At 50.1% G+C, this 22,015-nt stretch overlaps 1 protein-coding gene across 2 annotated transcripts in view; it reads right to left on the bottom strand.

Moving 5' to 3' along the window:
- SLC22A23 (solute carrier family 22 member 23) overlaps positions 1 to 22,015 on the bottom strand; it is a 185,064-nt gene that overhangs the window by 13,096 nt on the left and 149,953 nt on the right. The window contains exons 5-10 of one of the 2 annotated variants that reach the window (XM_086706405.1): positions 17,604 to 17,731; positions 8,281 to 8,383; positions 6,071 to 6,303; positions 4,387 to 4,419; positions 4,231 to 4,254; positions 3,033 to 3,156 (exon numbers count right to left, since the gene is read on the bottom strand). In XM_086706405.1, coding sequence (XP_086562531.1) covers positions 3,033 to 3,156; positions 4,231 to 4,254; positions 4,387 to 4,419; positions 6,071 to 6,303; positions 8,281 to 8,383; positions 17,604 to 17,731 — 645 coding nt within the window. The remainder of the gene's footprint in view (positions 1 to 3,032; positions 3,157 to 4,230; positions 4,255 to 4,386; positions 4,420 to 6,070; positions 6,304 to 8,280; positions 8,384 to 17,603; positions 17,732 to 22,015) is intronic. The other variant, XM_086706406.1, reaches the window with a different exon arrangement.

Raw genomic sequence — 22,015 nt, 5'->3', positions numbered from 1 at the left:
GGATCACACACAGCTCCATGTCACTCCTTCCTCGTGCTGGAGATGCGAGTCTGAGGCTCTAGGCCACATCCTCTGCACTTTGGTTGTTCTCACCCTGCTCTTGAACTAGCCAGTGTGCCTTGGCTCCTTGGTCCTCAGCATTTGTAATATATGTATGTATGTAGATTATGTAAGACACAAATCTTTAGAAAGGTTAAACAGACTCCAGATGTCACATTACACATAGGCCATCTCTGTCCTTGAGGCACTTTAGAGAGGAGGACATCAGGGCCCAGGTTCTTAGTCCTGACGTGGGCGTAGGGAGGAGTTACTCAGAAGGAAGTTCTCCGAGAAGGCAAGTTCCAAGAAAGAAGTTTCTAGAAGAAAGGGGTCAGATAGCCTGGAGGGGAGGAAAGCAGGAGAAGACACCAGGAAGGATTAGGTAAGCTCAGACAGAACAGAGAATTAACAGCCAAGGCCCAGGGGCTCTGAGGAATCTGTGTGGAATTGTTGGAAAATGAAATGGGCCTGTTATCACCAGTGCCTGCCTCCTCTATTAACTGATCCCTTTTGTGAGGGGTGAGCAAGACAGCAAAGGCCTCAGGGGCTCCCACCTGCAGCTTCCAGATGGACACTGCATGGAAAAGATGATCTTGCACAAAAAAGCCACCAACTGCTTGTAGACCAACCAGGGCCCCTGGCCACTTCTCACCAAGCCAAAGGGGAGAGGGTGCTGCAGACAGGTCTTCCCCTCTCTCACTTGCTCTCCCTCTCGTTCTCCCTCTCTGTCTCTCTCTCTCTCTCGTCCCTGTCTGCCTGCAGAGGCACGTAACTCCTGAAGCCTTTGGAAGAGAATCCAAGAACTTGTTGCATCAGCTGATGATAAATGAACAGCATGTGGACCACGCTTGGGTCAGAGGGAAGTGCTTCTCTGTAATATAAAGTCTGGATGGAGTCTCATGAAACAATGGTATTAATCAGTTCATTAGATTCTAGTGAGTGTCAATTTTTTTTTTTAATTTAAAACAAAAAAAAATTATTTTAGAGGGAATGAAAGAGAGACTTCTTGAGTGGGGGAGAAGGGCAGAGGGAGAGAAAGAGAATCTTAAGCAGGCTCCATGCTCAGCACGGAGCCCAAGGTGGGGATTGATCCCAAGGCCTGGAGATTGTGACCTGAGCCAAAAAAGCAAGAGGTGCCCTGAGTCTCCGTCATTCTTGGACAATGGATTTCCACAAGCCTTTGTTCAAAAAAAGTTATTATCCTCCTATTTTCTTCTAGTTAGTTAATCCTGGCATCTTAACCTTGGCTACTGTCCTGGTTCAGAAGGTACGTTTTTAATAACAGCCTTGTAAAAAAAGGTTAGTTTAGTATGAAGAAAAATGAAGCTAATATAACACTGGATGTCAATGACACTTCAATGAGAAAAAGAAAAAAAAACAAAAAACAAAAACGAAGCTCACACACCCCAAGCCGCTCATCCTAGTTTATCTTGGATTTATCTTTGTAAAGTGGGGGGAGGGGAGGGAGGCCAATTATTGTCCAGGGACTCCATGGGAATTGTCCCTGAGTGTATTTGCAAGAAAGAGACTCTGAAGGGAAGGGTAAGGGAGTGACACCAGCAACTCTTCCCTCCTGGGCTGAGACCCCCTTTGTACTTGATTTCCTTTCATCCTCGGCAAGTACAAAAACATCACCAAAGGTCAAATTTTTTTCCAGTTTGTCATCTTGGCAAGCCGAATCTAAGAACATAGTTGTTGAATTTGTATTCCCAAATAATCTTTCCAGGTTTGCATCAAAGAGGAAAAGGATACTGTATTTCCTTCAGTTTAGCTTGTTAAGCAAAATCTAACAATGACTAATGAGGTCTATCAACTCCCAGAGTTCAGGGGTAGCTGGCCGCTCCCAGAGAACGATACATAATCACACAAATCTGCGGGGAGGCCAGCTGGAAAGCCAGAAGGTCCAACCTTGACTTGGGCACTAATGAAAGAACCCTCTTTGCTGCATTCTTTCATAAAGTAAGGGAATTTAGGTAAAGAAAGGACACTGAGGGAGATGCTGTCCGCCTAAGGCATTTTGCAACCTCTAGCATGAAATAAGCTTTAGGCTCTTCACTTTGGCTTAGCAGAGGGTTGGAACAGGATGAATTACTTGGCATTTAATTGCTTTTTTCTTAAATATACAGTTCCTTGGCATGTATTGTAATAATCCAGGAGAATGAAGCAAAATGAGGTCATGTGAAATTTCTCTGGTCAGCATGACTCGTGGAAATGTAGGAAGAAAGTCCATGAACCTGCCTGTCTGCTCCCAGAGCCCCATGCAGCACCCGAGGGGCTAAAATGATTAGTCTGCACAAGTCCTGCCTTGAACTGTACTGGGCTCCACTTGTTTGCTCATGTGGGCAAGTAAGGGTGGATGGGTGGCATCAAGCTGACTTCTGCATTTTAATTCATGGCTGAGTAACTGCCTGATTTATTCACAATTTATATTTTTTAAAAAGCATGTGTGTTAAACATGCTAATGATATTCCCATGCAAAGTTCAGTGTGATGTAAATCAAGATGAGCTCTTCCATAAGTCACAAACAGTAATTACCAGGAAAATGACACGACTCTGTAGTTTAGTGATGCCCTTTTAAATGAAGGGAAACCCTTTTATTATGCTGTGATCTTAATAGCATCATGGAGCATCCATGTATCACTATGTGGGCATAGCATGAGAAAGGATCAAACCTTACCTTGTGAACTAAAACAAAAGTAGCTAAGCACGAGCTTCCTATACCCTGAAAAGGTCCCTGCTCCTTGTTCCTCAGGCTGCTTGCCTGGATGGACCCCAGGGTCAAGTTCTCGGCTGACTCTCGGTTGCCTCAGAGTCAGGGAAAATTTCCCCATCGGAAGCCCTGACAGGCCCAGCACACAAGCCATGCCCTCATCCGGAGGCCAGGGTGGGACAAAGCTGATGCTGGTTCATTCCACACAAGCCTTGCTAAACCTCCCGCCCTCTCCTGAGTCCTAGGAAGAAGATGCCCTGGGGAGGCACCTCCCATTACGTACCTGATTACTGTGGGGGTTATCTCTGCACAGAAGAACACGCTGAGGCTTCCCACCGCGTGGGAGGCGAACATGCCCACGATGGAAAACGTGATGGAGAATTTGTCCTTGACACTATCACTCATACCTGAAGGAGAATCAGAGGGAGACAGTGAGCGGGGCAGGAGGGAAGGGAAAAGGAGGCTGGCACGGCAGGCAGGGGGTGGGGGAGGGGTGCAGAGACAGCAGTGGGACAGGGGTGGGAGGAAGGCCTGGGACCACAGGAAGGGTCTTCCTCCTTCCCCAGTAGAAGTGCAGACTAGGGCACTCAGTTCCCTCTGGAGACCGAGGAGCACGTCAGGTGTAAGAGGTCAGACCCTCTTGGTGGAGACTTTGTTGGGGTTCCCGTGATTTCCTGTGGGCCTCGAATGCTAGAGCTCACGCGGACTCTGCCAGAGTTCCTTAGGCCACAAGCCGGGCCTGGCAGGAGGGAAGGTGGGTAAAGAGGGGAAGGCTGGTCTCCCTGGTGTTCTAGCAACACCCCTTCTATCCCAGCTTTCAGAGAAGGAAGGTCTCTGCTATTCCGGCCTCAGGGCTGACCCGTCCAGTACACAGGACAGGGTTTACTAGGCTGGATTTAAGGGAATAAAACTCAAATAGCCCAAACAGAAGAATTTACAGCCCAGAGGGTCAGACTTAACCCATCCAGGCATTTGCAAATGGCACCAGAGTCTGACCACACACCCACGCATCATCTAGCACAGGGTATTGGCATGCTGTTGGGGTCATACACGTGGGGCACAGCTCAGTTCCCTGCAAGGCTGCATTATGAACTCAGGGAGCCCGCTGCAGAAAGCCCTGGCAGCATGGGTTCGGGTCAGGCCAGGCGTGTGTGACCAGCAAGATGCGGGACACCAGCTCTGCCATCCCCGTGGCCAAGAGCAGCGAGCTTTCACGATTCACAAAGGGGGATAGCAGCTTCCCCAGGCAGCACAGTCAGCCAGGCCTCCAATGCTCCCTGGGGTTCTCTGATGTCACCCAGGCACTGTCCGAAAGATAGCCCGTGGCACTGCGTCGGCACCAGGGTGCCCTGTGCTGACCGCCCATGCCGGCGGAAGACGTGAGGCCATGCGTGCAAGCCGGGCGCAAACGGGGAAACGAGGTGCTCTTTCTAGAGGCAAGAGGGAGTAGAGAATACAAATGTATGCTTATAGTGTCCAACCTACGGCCAACTTCAGCTGCAACTCTTGAAGGGTAGGAAGAGAGGAGGAGAAAGAGAGAGGGAAGGGAAACCACAGGTCTGTGAGTCTTTATGAAAACGTGTATTTGGGTGCAATAAAAAATGGTGATGTTCACAGCACAGGCATTTGGGGCTCACCTGAGTCTGGATGCTGGCTGTATTTCCCAATCACTGGGCCCATGCAGACGAGGGTGAAGAAGGTGGGTAAAGAGGGGAGAGAGAAAGCATGTTAGGTACAAAGCTGTCACTGTGCTTTTCCATGGGACCAGTTTCTAAGCCAACTCCCCTCCACGTCTGGGTTGGCCCCACTGCCAGCCCGCCAGGCCCACTTGGGGAGCAGAACCAACACCCATGGAGGGGCCAAGTGCTAGAGGGACACGGAGACCTGGGGCTAACAGAGTCCCCAGACCCTGGGATTAGCACCTGACTAAACAAAACTCGTTTTGTTTGGAGGGGAGAGGGCTAACACCGTTCTGCCCTCCAAGTGTGGGGAGAAAATGGAACTCTTCAGAACAGAGACTCTAGCACACCTTCTAGTCCTCAAGCCAAAGGGTTAACTTCATTGTGAAAAAATTATCCCAGAGTCACTGCTGGTCTCAAGGAAGCAGCAAGTTCTGCAGGGGCAGACCCGTCAGGCGACATTTCTGCGAGCTCCGAGCCCTGATACTCATAGTTACTTGTGTGCAAGGAGTGCCTGGGACATTCCTGCTCAGGGACAAAGAGGGCCTCTGTGACACTCCCAGGGGCTGCTGCTGTCACCCAAAGCTCATGAGCTTGCACAAGGGGATGGGATGGTCAGGAGCCAGTTGCCACTTCTCCATTTCCTTATTGGTCACAGCTGACAATAAGACCAGTCTCCCATCAAGATACGGAGTGCATGAGGATGTGACCAAATTAGCGAAAGGGCTCCTGGGTTTGCAAGTAGCTGCTCTTTAATCCGGTTTGCACAATGAGGTTGAGAAAGTGTGGAGTTTTTCTTTCTGTTCTGGATACAGACTCTCGCACCGTGGATGACGTGAAGGCTGTCTTCCCCGAAGCCCCACTGCACCAGGACAGTCGTGAGTCTGATTCCTGGCTCTCCTTGTGAAGCTGGGGGATGACCGGTGGCATCTGTTTCCTGCAGTGTCCCAGCCTGTCCCAGGAGGACTGCGCCTGCTCAGAGCAGGCTTGGCTGCCCGGCTCTTTTGTGTCTCGCTCTGGGCAGGTCAGAGAGAGATGCCTGGTGCCTTTTCCATGCACGAGGAGCTGTACCAAGTACGCCTCCCACAGCTGGAGGCGCTACATGGATTCCCTCTTTTTCATTTAAATTATTTTTAACATTTACTGAGGAATTCTTTGGCCCAAACGCAAGCTGGTAAACTTGGGAACATCTGCTGACAAGCAGTGTCCCGATGCAGGGGTGTCCAAATGTCCCCCTTGTTTTCCATGAAAGAGTGCTTTGTTCTTCTGGTCATGTGATGTGTCACAAAGAAACAGTCTGGCCGTCAGTGAAGTCATGTCCACCAGGACTGGGAAGGCCTCACGTGCAGGGAATCGTGGTGAACCCAGGAAGGAAGGCTCCAAGTGGCAGCCCGGGGGCTGGGCTGGGGCAGGAGGGGGAAAGGCACAGTGCACTCAGGGACAGTCACCATGGATATTCCAGTTAAAATCTGTCCTTCCCAAGGTACTTCCCTCAAGCTGTTGGCTTTGGAATAATAGCTCGGGTCACAGAAAACTTCCTAAAGTCTCCCCCAGCTCTGCTGAACACCCTTTGGTCACAGGCCAGCTCCCCTCCCCCAGGCTCTGCCCCCGTGGCCCATCCGCACCCCCAACCCCCACTCACAGTTGAGCAGCCCAAGCTGCAGGAGCGAGGCCAGGGCGGTGAGGATCATGAAGAGCAGCAGCCCTCCCCTGCGCCCCAGGAACCTGACCACCACGCACATAGCCAGGCAGGACGCCAGGGCGATGCTGGCCACGGTGTAGTAGTCGGCATAGAAGTTCTCGAGGAGCGGCACCTTCACCTCGTGGCCCATCATGCTCCTTGCAAAGCAGTGGTGGATCCCGTACCCCGTCAGCCTGTGGGAGACGCACACACCGAGGGGGGCGGTGTGCAGGCGTACAAGGACAGGAGGGCTCAGTGACCAGGAAACAGACATGCAGCTCAACACATCACAGAGAACATGCTGTTACCACGACCGCATGTCTGATGGGGTGCAATGCAAAGAGACTTCAGAGAAAGGACAGCAGCAGCCCTCTCATGGGGGTGCCTGATCACTCTCCTCACCATCACTTTAGCAGAGAGTGTGAGCATGAAAGCGGTGAGACATTCTGTTCAAACACCATCAAATGGATCCAACATGTAAGACAAAGCGCTCCCATTCGTCAACTCACTTAATCCCATGTCAGCACCGTAAGAGCTGCTGTCAGACCCATTTTAGAGATGGGAAAAAAGGCTTAAAGAGGGTAAGCAGCTTGCAGAAGGTTACTAGACATACTGCCTATCTGGACCTCTGACTTTTCCTTCAGTGCTCAGGGTTCTGGAAACTTGGGGATCCACCCAGAGAACTACCTGCTTAACCCATTCCTGCTGCTATTGACAAACACACCCTGGGGAAGCCAGCAGGAAGCCAGGCCAAATGAAGACACCTGGTTTTAGAGACTTTGTTTCAGTTCTTAATTTATCATCGTTTCCCTCCCTTTGCCCTGGGTCAAGCCTCTCTATCGCCTCCAGAGGCTCGTATAAACCTGCTGGGAAATGTGTGTCCCACCCGCTGGAGACAGATGTCCACTTGGGGAGACGGGGGGGGGGGGGGGGGGGGGGGGTAGGGGTACGAATGCACGCATGCACCTGGGAGGCTGCAAGTGCATGTTCAGGGCATGGGCAGTGCTGTGGGAGCGCATCAGCGCTCTGCACCCACCCCAGAGTGACAAATGTCCTTCTCTCCCAACCCCCACTTCCGTGCTTTGGGGAAATCAAAGTGCTTTCATCAAACTGTGAGGATGCATCAAGGTCAACTGCGGCAGAGCCTTGCCCCCACAGGGGAAGCTGCTGTTTGCCAAATGAACTCATTTCCACTTGGGACATACTCAGCAAAGGACCTGCTGGGGCAGTCGCTTTATAATCTTGCAACTGGGGAGATTCGGTTAATCTCTGGGGATCCCAGATGACTTTCTCTGTCTCTTGGCCTACAGAGGTCTCACAGAAATCGTCTTTTTGTTCTGGTAAGAAGGAAGTCTTTGGATCATAACAGGTAATTTTAAGATAACAAGGTCAGAGAGATTGATCCCCCTTTCCCCAAACAAGTAGCATTAAAATAGAAACTTGGCATCTCCCCTATGTCACAATTTGTGTTTTTTTTCCAAACTAAAGTTGGAAAAGGCACTCCATTTGTAATGGTCCCATTAGCCTAGCCGGCATCTGCCTGAGACTGGACAGCAGCACGGTGGCCATGTCTGGAGCCGACTCTGGGCAGGGAGGCTGAAGCCTGAGGGCTCGAGCCCTGACCAACGGAGTGGCTAGGGCCTCCATGTCCTTGTCTGTAGGACAAGGGTGACAGGAGGAGCCCCAACATCGAGAACTGATGAAGTGGAGTGGCTTTGATAGAAATAGCCATGGGGAATGGTAGGAACAGAGGCCTGACTCTTTCCAGGACAGGAGTCCTGATGCCTTTCAAAATTGACTGCAAACCCTGCCCCCTGCCCTCCAATAGTCTCTAACATCAAATGAGAGTTAACATCCTCCCTCACCTGAGGTGACCTCTGACCCTGAGTGAGGGCCACTCTGTGTGGTCAGGGAAGGGCAGGGTTATTGAGCTGTGAGTCAAGATGGGAAAGACCTTCTTGGTCTACACAGGGACCCTGGGGCTTATCAGACTTATCCAGGGCCCCGTGGTCAAGCATGAAGCCCTGGGCTGACCAGAGGCCCTCGAGTTGTAGCTGTAATTCAAGATGCAGCTGTGGGAGAAGGAGGGCCCTGCCGGCCTCCCCTCCAGACACTCTCTTCTCCAGCCTCTCCCTGACCTCCACCCTGCTCGTGTCCCTCTTGTGACTCACGAGTTCACACACAGGACCACGATGTTCTTCCACAGGTTCCGGGTTCCCACCACTTTCACGATGCAGACCTTCTTGGGCCTCCGGGAGAGCTCCTTCTCCAGCTCTGCAGACAAAGAGAACCCGTGACCCATCGGCAAGACCCTGGATAGGCAGCCTCCTAGGCGTTCCTCAATTGGGGCATCATGAAAAGGGGCAATTTTTTTTTTTTTTTTTCCTTTAAGCCAGAGGATAGGGTCTGGCTCTCAGGATAGAAAACGCATTCACAGAAACACTGACTTTGCCGTTCAAATTTCCCCACGGGGCCTGAAGGGAGCCGAGGCACACCCTAAGTGTACCTTTTCACAGCAAAGCCTTTCTTGCGAGGGAGGCAGGGTACATACAAATAAACAATGAGTGTAGACTCACTCCACTTTGCCTGAGTACCAAACTTAATGACAGGGGTGCCTGGGTGACTCAGTCGGTTAAGTGTCTGACTCCTGATTTAGGCTTAGGTCATGATCTCATGGTTACTGGGATCGAGCTCCACATCGGGCTCTGCACTGAGAGCACAGAGCCTGCTTGGGATTCTCTCTCTCCTTCTCTCTCTCTGCCCCTCCTCTGCTCATGCTCTCATGCTCTGTCTCTCTCTCTCAAAATAAACATTCTAAAACATGTAAAAAAAAAAAAAAACAAACCCAAATGACATTTTGGGTTACAGAGGCACTAATCAGGTTCAGGTCATATTAAAACAAGCAGTTCTTTTCTGTGTGGAGTCTGATATGTCCACCTCACCCACTGTTCAGAGACCAGGAGAAGCACGTGCTCATATGCTCCCTAACTTCACAGGTGGGAAGTACAGTGGCTGTGGCTGTAGCTGCTCCTTCTGATGCGGCCCCTAAGGGTGTGCATCTCTTTGGAAAGAGAAATAAACACACGCATGAGCACGTATGCACAGAAGTGCATATATGTGTGTACGCACATATGTGTATATGTACGTTTTAGTTAACAGTCAAAGGTCTTTGGGGGCTGAGCAAGACAGTGTTCTGCCTCAGAGTGATATGACCAACTACAAAGTTATTAGAACTCCTCATGAGGCTCAAATTAGCTCTGAAAGCCATTCTGAACAGAGTCCACTAGTGCTCCAAGGCCACATTGACATTTGCTGAAGCCCAGGTGTCAACCTGGCAGTTTAACAGGGAGGGTCAAAACACAGAAATGCCCCAGCCTTCAGGATCTGCCCTTGTGTCTGTGAGCAGAAATGCCATACATTCAGCCCCCAAGGCCCTTCCGTGCTCTCCTAGCCCAGCAGGTCCTCAGGGAGTAATTCTCTCTACTCAGGAGCTCAACAAGAAAAAGGAGACCTAACCCATTGGTTGGGTGGCCCGTGCTCCTCAAGACTGTCAAGGCCATGAGAAACGAGGCCCAGACCAGAGGAGGCTGGGGAGATGACAACAAAGTGTCATCCTGGATGGGATCCCGGAACAGGAAGTCATTAATGGAGACACTGGCGACATCCAGATGAAGGCTGGGGTTTGCCTAACACTACTCTACCAATGGCAGTTTCTCAACTGTGACAAAGGTCCTATGGTATTATGTTAACAATGGGGAGACTATATTCAGAAATTCTGTACTAATTTTGTAACCTTTCTGTAAACCTAAAATTATTGCAAAATACATTTACTGAAAGAAAACAAAAACACAAACAAAGCCAAGTAGTATGGGTGGGAAGGCCCCATCTAATGAGGGCAGGGCTTCTGTGCTTGGAGGAAACAGAATTACCTCGGGACAGACCCTGCAGCAGCCATGTGCATGGGGACTGCTACTGATGTGCTCTCTGGCACTTCCTAGGGCCTCTTCCACCTCCTTGGTTCCAGTTTGAAGGGAAATATGTTGCTTAACCATAAGGCTTTAGGAGTTACTTAAACAGAAAAATTTTTGGATCAATGTCACCAGCTGGGGCATTGAAGGGAGAAGGAAAAACCTTTTCGATGTCGAAGGGATGCCATGCCACTTGAGTTCCCAGACCTTTCTTCCTTCCCACTTTTAGGTGCAAAGCCTGAGGTGTGTGCAAAAGCCTGAACAGCTGGCACTTTGGGTGTCTATCCATGGATCCCCCTCGACTCCCAAGCTCTTCGGAACCTTTATTTTCCCCTCTGCAAAAACAGACTAATCTGATTTACAAACATCCTTTCCCCATGGCTAAAACACTAAAAAACTTTTAAAGAGCATGGCAATGTTACGGTTAACAGATAATGCGGGATCCAATGATCTTAGTATCTTCACGGTTATAAAACTCATCAGGAATCAACTATAATAGCCACACTTGCTCACCATGGAAGTCATCCAAGAAGAAAATTTAAATGTCTATTAGCATGTTTACAGAAGTTAAAATCTCTTTTTGTAATGTGGTCCAAACCTAACTGCTAATACATTATTGTATATGAAATAGATGTTTAAAGAAACTGCAGCGGGGCGCCTGGGTGGCGCAGTCGGTTAAGCGTCCGACTTCAGCCAGGTCACGATCTCGCGGTCCGTGAGTTCGAGCCCCGCGTCAGGCTCTGGGCTGATGGCTCAGAGCCTGGAGCCTGTTTCTGATTCTGTGTCTCCCTCTCTCTCTGCCCCTCCCCCGTTCATGCTCTGTCTCTCTCTGTCCCAAAAAAATAAATAAACGTTAAAAAAAAAAAAAAGAAAAGAAACTGCAGCAATTTCAATTGTGACTTAATCTTTCTTTTTTATAGGATTAAACTGTAGAGCCCAAGGTCTAAAGAACTGACTGTAGTCTACAGGGGTAACTGCATTATTCTAAATGGAATTAGATTAACCTGTCTGGAGCTATTGACATGTTGTCTCTGTTACATACCCTACCAGCCTATGAATAACAACATAAAGCTTCCTCAGCACTAGGTCTGTTTCTCTGGGACAAAAATCCCCCATCTCTGAGTTGTGAGAAACATCAGATGACTTTTGAGACACCCTAAGGTAACTGAATACAGGAGGCCTTTCTGTCTCTCTAGTCATCAGACAGAAATCAGGGATGTCCCGAAGTCCCTGAATGTGGCTATCTGAGAGTAAGAAGGGGAAGTGCAAGTTGATCAGACTCTGAGCACCAAGGAAATGACTGATAAAAGCATTTCCTCTCCCTGTCTCTCCTCCCAAGCTCTCTGACCCTCTGGATTCACAGCCATTAGAAAAATTTCAAAATGGGGCGCCTGGGTGGCTCAGTCGGTTAAGTGTCTGACTTCAGCTCAGGTCATGATCTCATGGATCGTGGGTTCAAGCCCCACATCGGGCTCTATGCTGACAACTCAGAGGCTGGAGCCTGCTTCAGATTCTGTGTCTCCCTCTCTCTCTGCCCCTCCCCCACTCACCCTCTGTCTCTCTCTCTCTCTCTCTCTCTCTCAAAAATAAACATTAAAAAAAAGAAAGAATAATTTCAAAACAAAACCAAGTGGGGCTTATTTAGTTTTGACAAGCCAGCAGCTCCCACTCCACCCTGTATTTCCCTGCCCCTTCTCCTCTGCATGTTTGGTCACAACCTAACCTGGGATACAGCAAGGAGTCTGAGAGACCTGGCAGAATCCCACTTTTGATTCTCTTTGCTGAGCTTCCTTAGGAAAGCTGCTCTGTGCCTCAGTTTCTCAGCTATTAAGCGGGACAATGCTCCTACAAGGCCCAAATGAAGGAAGCAGATGAAGCCCCACATGGCCCTTGGTGGGCAGGCAGCCTTCCTAGCCCAGTGCTCTGGCTGACCAAGACTGTCCTGGCTCCCCCCCAAACAGCTGTAGAAGGGAGAGGTGTCCTTGCAGACATGCAGAAGGAGACATGACCTCTACGTATGTAAGAGATCCAGGCAAGGGGCCAAACCGTGCTTCTTGAGGATAGCGCAGGGAGAAGACGGTGGTAGTGCACCGAAGCCCAGGCTCAGAGATGCAGGGACAGCACACACCGACGATAATCTGCGTTTGTTTGGATGGGGGTGTGAGATTAACTGGCTGTGCTTTGATGCTTGTGTGCACTGTTAATGCATTACGGGTGAAACTGGGAAAGCAACAGTTATAGAAAGGAGAAGACAAGAGAAGTAGGGGAAAGAAGAGGGGAGGAGGAACGGGAGGAGGAGGAGCAGAATCAGGAGGAGCAGAAGCAGGAGAAGCAGATGTAGCAGGAGAAGAAACAGTAATAACAGGAGGGGAGGAGCAGGAGTTGGAGCAGCAGGAGGAGGAGCAGGAGGAGCAGTGGGAGGAGGAAGAGCAGGAAGAGGAGAAACAGATGTAGCAGGAGAAGAAACAGCAATAGCAGGAGGGGGAGGAGCAGCAGGAGGAGGGGGAGGAGGAGTTGGAGCAGAAAGAGGAGGAGCAGGGGGAGGAGGAACAGCAGGAGGAGCAGCAGCAGGAGGAGGAGCAGCAGCAGGAGGAGGAGGAACAGCAGGAGGAGGAACAGCAGGAGAAGGAGAAGCAGGAGGAGCAGCGGGAGGAGGAGGGGGAGGAGGAAGAGCAGGGGGAGGAGGAATGGTAGGAGAAGGAGGAGCAGCAGCAGGAGGGGGAGGAGCAGGAGGAGGAGGAGGAACAGCAGGAGGAGGAGCAGGGGGAGGAGGAGGAGGAGCAAGAGGAGGAGGAACAGCAGGAGGAAGAGCAGGGGGAAGAGGAATGGCAGGAGAAGGAGGAGCAGCAGCAGGAGGGGGAGGAGCAGGAGGAGGAGGAACAGCAGGAGGAGGAGCAGGGGGAGGAGGAGGAGCAGGAGGAGCAGGGGGAGGAGGAGGAGGAGCAAGAGGAGGAGGAACAGCAGGAGGAAGAGCAGGGGGAAGAGGAATGGCAGGAGAAGGAGGAGCAGCAGCAGGAGGGGGAGGAGCAGGAGGAGGAGGAACAGCAGGAGGAAGAGCAGAGGGAAGAGGAGGAGGAGGAAGAGGAAGAGCAGCACAGCAGTCCCCCACCCCCATCACAGCCATTGTCAATCACATGCACTAAAAGCTCCAAGGCAGTGGCTCTGATGCCCAGGTCCAAGCTCAGAAGTAGAGAAGGCGCCCATTGTCTCCCCCACACAGCCCCTCAGTCCTCAGGTGTGGATTTAGAAATGATGGCACTTGGCCATTTGGATAAGTGCTTCAGAAGCAAGCAGATGAGAGCAACTATACGGACCTTAGCGAAGTCACCTCACACAGCTCTCTCTTCAAAATCTACCCAAAGTTTTGACAAGTGACCCAGCAGTGCTGACCTCTGCGACTCCCTCTCTGTGCACGTGACTGCAGCTGGCCTGAAGCCCAGAGGAGAAATTTTCTGTAACCACTTAGGTTAGGATCAGAGCGCTGGGGTCAGCCTGCCTGGGCCAACCTTGGTGTCATCACTCTCTAGTGGTGTGGCTTTGGGCAAGTTACCTAACCTGGGGACTCTGAGGAGTAATTCACAGACCCTCTTCTCACCTTAGTTTCCGAACAGATGGACAAGACAGAGGGGGCAGTGAGGGCAGACTCCAAGCCTGATTACTGAGAAGGGCAGGGGGCAGCCCCACATGGGCCTCATGCTGGGACTCACCCTCCCATCCGGCAATGCTGGGCCAGGCAGGCTTCTCCGGGGGGGTGCTTCCCAGAGAGGGCCTGATGCATGAGGACAGAGGACACCCACTCCCCACACGGGGCTTGCTCCTTCCACATGGAGCCACATCAGCAGCAAGAAGCAGTGCTTCCCAACACTTAGCTTCTCTGGGCCCCACATCCCCATATGTCAAGCAGGGATGATGTGACGACTGACCTCATTAAGACTCTGGTGAGAATCAAATGCCGGTGGAGAGTGTCACTCATGCCTGCAGAGTCACTGCCCAATGACTGCCTGTGTTACCGTTACTATTGCCAGGGGCTGAGCACAGGTCTGACTCCAAGATGTCTTCTCACGGTGGGCTGCAGTCTACAGGCCACAGCTGGGGCCAGCAGCACTCGGACTCTTGAGAGGACGCTGAAAGTCTTGGGAATTAGGACGTGAGGACAGATGCCAGTTCCTGGTCGCTTTCTGTGACACTAATGTTTGCAGGAATGACACTGACCATGACACTCAGGAGGCACATCCGCTTATCTACCTAAATTCAGCTATCAACTCTGCTGGGGAAAGCTGACATGTTCAAAGATAAACCAAGATGGCTTTAAAAGAGGAAAGGGCATGGATAATTCTGGAACGTCAGGTTTTCTTCTAGCATGAATGCAAAAGGATGTGCTGGCAGGGGCATGAGCATTGCCCCCACCCCAACCCCCATATGCATCCAGGCCTGAGACTCTCATCTACCCAGAGGTGAGGTGCCCGGCAGCCATGGCCGATTCCCATGTGAAACTGCCCTGCCCCCTCCTGGACTGCAGGAGGCCTCCATTCAATTGTTCAGTAGACATTCAGGGTAAGCCTGCTTCGTGTTAGGTCTGCTGCTGGTGCCAGGATGCAAGGGAGCCCAGCCTTGCACACCCAGGCTGCCATGCCAGCTCTCGTCTATGGCAGGGTGATCGGCCCCAACAAGGAGCCACAGAAACTGGTCAGCTACAGCTGCTTGTGAATGATGGGGGAAAACACCTAACTGGAGGTCTGACCTCGTCCCTGAGGAGCTGACCACAGTATAGATGGGGTAGCAGGAGGACCCAGTGTGGGGACGGACCTGCAGAGGGGAGGCATTCGGTGTATTCTGAGAGCCTAATGCGGGCTGCAGCGCCTTGGAGAGGCAGGCAGAGGTGACACAGGGTCTCTGAGCAACTTCAGTGAAGGTCTTAGGGATCTAGTTGGAAGGCCCCTGGAGACTGCTGAGGGATTTCTGAGCAGGTGATGTGAGGGGAGGGGCAGTGAGGTCAGAGACAAGAAGACTCATTAATGTGAGTCCCAGTAAAGGACAGGTATTGGCAGGTGGACGAGATGAGGTGATGGGAAAAAGATTCCAAGCAGAAAAACAAGCCAGCCTAAGAAAGTTGGAAGCGGCCGATTCAGATGAAGCAGACTTCACCTACCTTCCCCCAGCACTGGCTTCAACGCATTTGACAGCTGGGAGTGAGCAGAACTCCAGAGGCAGAGGGGAAACATGTATCCCCTGGGAGTGAACGCAGTGATAACCCTCCCAAGAGGGGGAAAGTCACATGCATCAAGCTACCTCTCCCCCCGCCTCCCGCTGGAACAGCAGCAGAACTCATAAGCAAAGACAGGCAAAAAAGATGGAATACCACTTGCCAAAAATAGGAGGAAAATGAATCAGTGTAATTAGTATTGAGAAAACAAGCTTTTCCCAGACAATATTTTAACCGGAAAGAAGTGGATTGTGGTGATTTAATTAGGGAAATGCTAGAAACAAATTATACTGTAAGACTTAAGAGCATGAACCTGCTAATGAATGTGGCCCAGAGAAGTTTGGGAAGATGGCTGGACATTCCAAAATGAGCAAACATGGCCCCAAAGGGGAAATGAATCCAATTCTCATTCTTCTCCACAGTTACAGTAGTATCTCTGTCTCTCAGCTCCCCCTGATCTCTCAGAAGTAGCACAGTGAAGCTGCCTCTCTTGGACTTCTCAGGTTCAAGTCCCAGCTCAATTACTTACTAGTCTGACTTTCAGCAAGATGCTTAACCTCTCTGTGCCTCAGTTTCCTCATCTGCAATTCTGGATAATTTTAGTACCTCTCTCAGAGGACTATTGTGAAGAAATAGAAGTTAATATATGTGAAGCACTTAGATTTTACATTAAATAGAAGCTGGTATTTGCAAATCACTTGGAAAAGTGACTAACATATAAGCACTATGTAAATGTTATTCTGTTTATTATCATTGCCACTGGATAAAAAGGGACCACAGATGTCCCTCTGCAAAGCACGAGCACTCAGTACTCTTCATGTAAAGCAGACCTGGTTCATGTCCTTCCTCAATCCAGTAATGCAAGGGTTCCAGGCTTCCTGAACTCTTCTGCCTGTGCTGAAGTGCCTGGCAGATCAAGCCTGCCCTATAGGTGGAGGCTGCCTAGCCTTGCTGTCCCCATCTGCCAGGTCATAGGTACAGGCCAAGGCAAGGATGCCACCTGGTTAAGCAGCAGCATCTGGGGGACTTTTATTGACCATGAACCCCAGACCTGAATCAGGAGTCTAATTAAAAGCCTAAGAACCATGGAATAGATGATTCCAGAAGCCCTTCCTAGCCAGTGTGATTCAGACCTCCTATGTTCCTTTCCTGTTGTGAATGGAGATGTCCATTCTCCTGCACTTAGGTCTCTGCTCACCTGTTACCTTGGAGCCGGGCTACCCCTGAGCATCTGAATGTGACCCCTCACCACCACCCTCTATCTCTCTACTCTGGATTTTTCTGACAGCATTCATTCCTCCTGATGTATTATACACTTAATTGTTCACTGCATGCCTTCCCCTGCTTGCCGGTAAGCTCCACGAAAGCCAGGCTTTGCCTGTTTCCTTCTCTGTTCTAGAACAGTGCCTGATGCCTGATACACAGCAGGTGTTTCGAAAATATCTGTTGGACAGAATTTCAGATCATGCAGAGGGGGATGTGCATGTTCTGTCTTAGAGCCTGCAGATTATTTTCCTGGGAAATTTATAACAACAGTTCTGTCTACACCAGGTTGTCAGGTTGTTGCAGTGGGTCAGAGCTTGGGACTGGTTTTATCAGGACTTTCAAAAGGTCTGTGTGCCATGTACCTCGGAATTTCTTCTGGTGCTTATTAAAAATGCAGCTTCTCAGAGCTTATTCCAAATCTACTGGATAGAATCTCTGGGTACCAGGGAGGGGCCCAAGAATATGGATTTTAATGATGTCCTGGTGATACTTAATATAGGATCCCCAGCCTGAAAGCCCCCATCTAGCTTGTGGTGATGCTCCTGGCACAGACAAATTCTATGGATTTGAACTGCTATATTAAAATACTTCACTTTTCCACTGCTTCGGATGCCCAACAAACAGGTCACAACAGAAACCAACAATGGCATCTATGAAGGTCATGCTAGGGAAAAGAGAGATAGTACAGACAAGTCCTACCCCCAGACAGGACTCTGCTGGTATATAAACCTGGCTGGCAGGCAAGGCTGTGTTCCAGACTCAGGTTGTCCCCCTCCCAAATATTCCTTGACAGCTGGGTGCATATTAGGCTCAGGCCTCACTTCTGGGTCTGGAGAGACTATGTGGGGTGCCACAGTGTGTTAGACTCAATCAGGAGAGAATCCAATTCTCTCCAAAGGAAGGTGGAGAGAATTTCAATTCACCCACATTCCTAGTTTGGCTGCAGATAAACAGCTAAGGAAGCTGCTTGGTAGGAGAGTGATGACTCCTGGTCCAACATGGGAGGCACCTCTCCCCACCTGGGTGGGGCTGCAGGGTTGATGTGAGCAGTACTCACCGGGCATCACACCTTTGATGTCACTCTCAGGGTTCATGCAGTTCTTCTGTGTGAAGTGCAAGATCAGCTTCTTTGCAGACTCAAACTGCTGGGTAGCCATCAGCCACCGGAGGGACTCGGGGAATATCCTTCAAAGAGACAAAGGGAATTGGTGAATGTCTTCAACTCTGCAGGGCATCCAGAAGCACAGCTTCTGTCCTGAGCCTAGAAGCTTCACAGGTGGGTGGTGTTCATTCCTACCCACGTGCAGTGAAGGCCAGTGAATGCTCAGCACTCTCCTGAGCCAAACCATAGCAGTGGACGGTGTCTAATTGTTTTTTTGAGAAAGTATAAAACTGAGGCGCCTGGGTGGCTGAGTCAGTTAAGTGTCTGACTCTTGGTTTCGGCTCGGGTCATGATCTCACCATTTCACAGGTTCGAACCCCACGTCAGGCTCTGTGCTGATGGCGTGGAGCCTGCTTGTGATTCTCTCTCTCTCTGCCCCACCCACTCATAGGGTCTCTCTCTCTCTTTCTCTCTCTCTCAAAAAAAAGTTAAAAAAAGTATAAAGCTTACGATTTTTAAAATGTGGCACACAGGAATAACATCCTACCAATTATATCAAGAAATCAGTGTAGGGGCGCCTGGGTGGTGCAGTCGGTTAAGCGTCCGACTTCAGCCAGGTCACGATCTCGCGGTCCGTGAGTTCGAGCCCCGCATCAGGCTCTGGGCTGATGGCTCGGAGCCTGGAGCCTGCTTCTGATTCTGTGTCTCCCTCTCTCTCTGCCCCTCCCCCGTTCATGCTCTGTATCTCTCTCTGTCCCAAAAATAAATAAACATTGAAAAAAAAAAAAAAAAGAAAAAAAAGAAAAAAAAATTAAAAAAAAAAAAAAGAAATCAGTGTAAACTCTTCCAAATAACTATGTGTTTCTAAAGCATGTTTAAGCAGTTTGTTGAAGGGATGCTTTTGTTATATGTTGTCATGAAAACAAACATTAATAGAATTATTTTAAGTTTAAAAAATGCCTGGCACGAGCAACTGGACAGTTATTTTCAGTTTTCGAACATTTCACAGGACTTGCCTATAGAATTATTTTCATCTTGCTGCTAACTACATGCCACACTGCTCTGAGATGATGCTGCAAGACAGCAGTTTTCAAGTTTTATTAGCAACAGATTCCTTGTTTGTTCTTAGTCTGAAATCTTGTGAGGATCCCAATAAAAAAAAAAAAAAAACACTAGTGTTTTATTATCAAAGCACTTTCTAAGTTTCCTTTTATGACGACATTTACAAGTCAGCCAAACAGAACAACGTGCCTGTTTGGAGCAGGGTCAGCTCGCTTTTTCTGTACAAGGTGAAAGTCAATATTCTAGACTTCGCACACGACGAGGTCTCTGTGATAATTTCTCAACTCTGCCATATGCAGAAGCGGCCACAGACAGCACATGCAGGAACAGGGGTTCCCTATGTTCCCTTAGACCTTTATTATAGAGGAGGTGGCCCCCCTAATTGGGAGAAAAGCAAAAGCTAGAAATCAGGCCAGGGCTCCGGCTATCACCATACTTTACTTCAGTTACACAGTATCAAGGAGTCATGGCGAATGCTGCTGAGACGTTACTATTGTAACTGCTCCACGCTGGCCATACTACTAGCTCTGGAGAGCCTCTAATTAAAGTAATCCAGAAGCTGGATTGTAAATCTTCCATTTCTTCATGCAGGATCCCAAACACAACTATTAAATCAAGCTCATTTTCTGCGTCCTCTAATCTGTCTGATCAAGTTATTGAGCTCTGAGAAGTGGGTTAAGCTGCTCCTGACTGCAGATTTTAGGTCCTGATTTGGGTAGAGAGCACTCCTCACACAGGCCATTCTGAGTGGCTGGCCCCACGGCGGGTGATGGTGGGGACCTGTGTGTTGATCAAGGTGCTTCTATAAACAATGCTGGGGAGGCTGGATAGAGAGCCTCAGGCCAGCCAAGAAGCACCCCCGTTTCCGGATGCCCCACACGACAGCCCCCAACGTGGAGGGACACCTGCCATGGCACTTGACTACTGGGCACAGCGACAGTGCAGGGCCTCGCTGGCTCCGCATGGCTGTGGCCTCAGCATGGGACCAGGGGGCTGCGTGGACCACGGTGTGCCGTTCAGGGTTGGGGGCAGCGCACAGGCCCCATCGCTAGCACCAGCACACAGCTGCCGCCTTTCTCACGTGGGCACGTTTGCAGGTGGTCCAAATATGCTTCGCCACTTTGGGAGAATCTTGTTAAAAGGCATCCCAGGACACCAGCTAATGTATTACTCTGACAACATGGTGGTTTTGCAGGTGGTCTCTGAAGTGTAAAATATGGTATACAACATGAGAAAGCTTAGAGTTCTTTTAAAATAATTGAAAATAATTTATATCCAATGTTTATGGAACTCTACAGCAGGGAGCGGAATTTGAAAATCAAGACCATAAACAAGCATGATGAGAGAAGAACAGGGCCCAGAGCACAGGAGGCAGCAGTGGGGAGGAGCACAGCTCACCTCTACCCCGAGGCCGATCCCCAGGTGCCCAGGGCTCCAGGCACAGGGCCAGTAAACAAGCAAGGAGCGTCATCCACCAGAACACAAGGTTTGCATGTCCCCAGCACGCTGAGGTCCTCGGCCTCGATTTACCCTAGAGCTTTGCCAACAGGGTAGGGCTAGGTGTGGAGAACTGTAGGGAGATGCTCACTGTGAACAGTTTTGATCCCTGAATGGGAGGCAGGTGACAGTTCTGGGAAAATACGAAGTGATGTCTCTTTGATGCCATTTTGTCTTCAAGGTAAAGCCCTGCATTACGCATAAAAAGCCAACATTTTTGTTACTGAAATCCCATCAGTCTAGGCATTAAACTCCAGTGAGGACAGCTGCTCACCTCTTATCAGGACCCACAGAGCCCTTGCCCTTCAGGAGAAGAGGTTTTTTCCCCAGGTTTCAAAGCCACAGAGACCACAGTCCCATGGGGAAGGAGTCACGTGCAGTCTGGCGGTGCAGAGGCTCATGGGTCTCAGGGATGCTGCCCCACCCGGCTGGCTGCCCCCGTCACCCTCTATCACTTGTTTTGTCACACCCAAATCATGCCTGAGGACAACAGACTTTGGGTAACTAAAAATGGCTAAGAATAATTAAATACCCTTTACGAGAAACGACAATGAGGAAGATTCTTCCTGGAGAATCTTTGAGACTTGCAAAGCTTGTGGAAGAGGCTTCAAGGACAGCACCTTTGCAAATGCATGGCATGGTCTTTGTATTTAAGAGGTGGGTGTGGGCCTGTTCTGGAGCTCAAACACCCATTCAGTCACCAAAGTATTTTTTTCTAATATGTGTTGATCATCCCAAATGGATGTATCCCTGACCACAACGTCAGAGTCTTGTACAAGGAGATCTCTGTAAATAAACAGGTAGATGGACAAAGTAAATAAGTAAACACACACACACACACACACAATAAGTGATTTGGAGAGAAGCCTGTGCAGTATGGGACACAACCGGGGCCAAGGAGAGTGAGCACTTGTAGAAAGGAGGTGCAGGGAAGACTGTCAGGCAGCACTGTGCTTGGGCTCCTTAGGGAGACGGGCAGGTACTACAGCATGGCTGTGGGAGGGGTGTGGGGACAGGACCCCAAGAAGAGGTGCAGGATGTGAAACAGCATGTGTCTGGCGGTGGGTGGGGCTGCAAGCTGGTAAAACGGAATGCTGGGGGTGAGGTGAGAAGAGAGAGGAGAGGGAGAGCGGCAGGACCCAGGCAGCAGAGGCTCCTGAGCGCCCTGGAGTCTCATGAGTGGCGGCCGTCTGACCAGAAGGACCTGCAGTGAAGAAGCAGTGCTCTCTGGGGAGACTTGAGCATGAGAACACGGGCCGGTTCCCATTAGCCACCCAACCCTGCTGCCAGTGGCAAATGGCACTGCAAACCACCTTCCCTAGGGCTGGATTTACGACCACCAGGCACCCTTCTGCATGTTTCCCACATACTAAGCTCTGTCAAGCTTTTGATGGGGTAGAGTAATACTCCCCACATTTCACAGATAAGGACAATCAGGCACAGAAAGTCCAGACCTTTAGTTAAGTGGCAGAGCTTGATCAGAATCCAGGCAGTCTGACTCAGGAGCCCACATCCTTAACCTCAGTGGCTGCGGCAAGGAAACATACTCCACATGCCCAGATGGTGTTCAGGTGACAGCAGCTCAGGAGGTACCGTTCTAGTGATGCTTCCTCAGGTGTTCCAGAAAACCACAAGCCCGATGAGCACATGTATGGAATAATGAAGTTTTGTGATGCCCTCCACATATTTAAATTTACTGCAAAGTCATAAAGAACTTGTTGGCCCATCGGCCTCTGAGAAAGCCCAGAGATGGCTTTTTAGTTTGGATAACATGTAGTGTGGCCACGTTATGGGAATTTAATGAAATC

This window comes from Puma concolor, chromosome B2 (genome assembly GCF_028749965.1).
Source record: "Puma concolor isolate L17-30 chromosome B2, mPumCon1.1.hap2, whole genome shotgun sequence".
NCBI lineage: Eukaryota > Metazoa > Chordata > Mammalia > Carnivora > Felidae > Puma > Puma concolor.
This window is presented reverse-complemented; position numbering and strand designations above follow the sequence as displayed.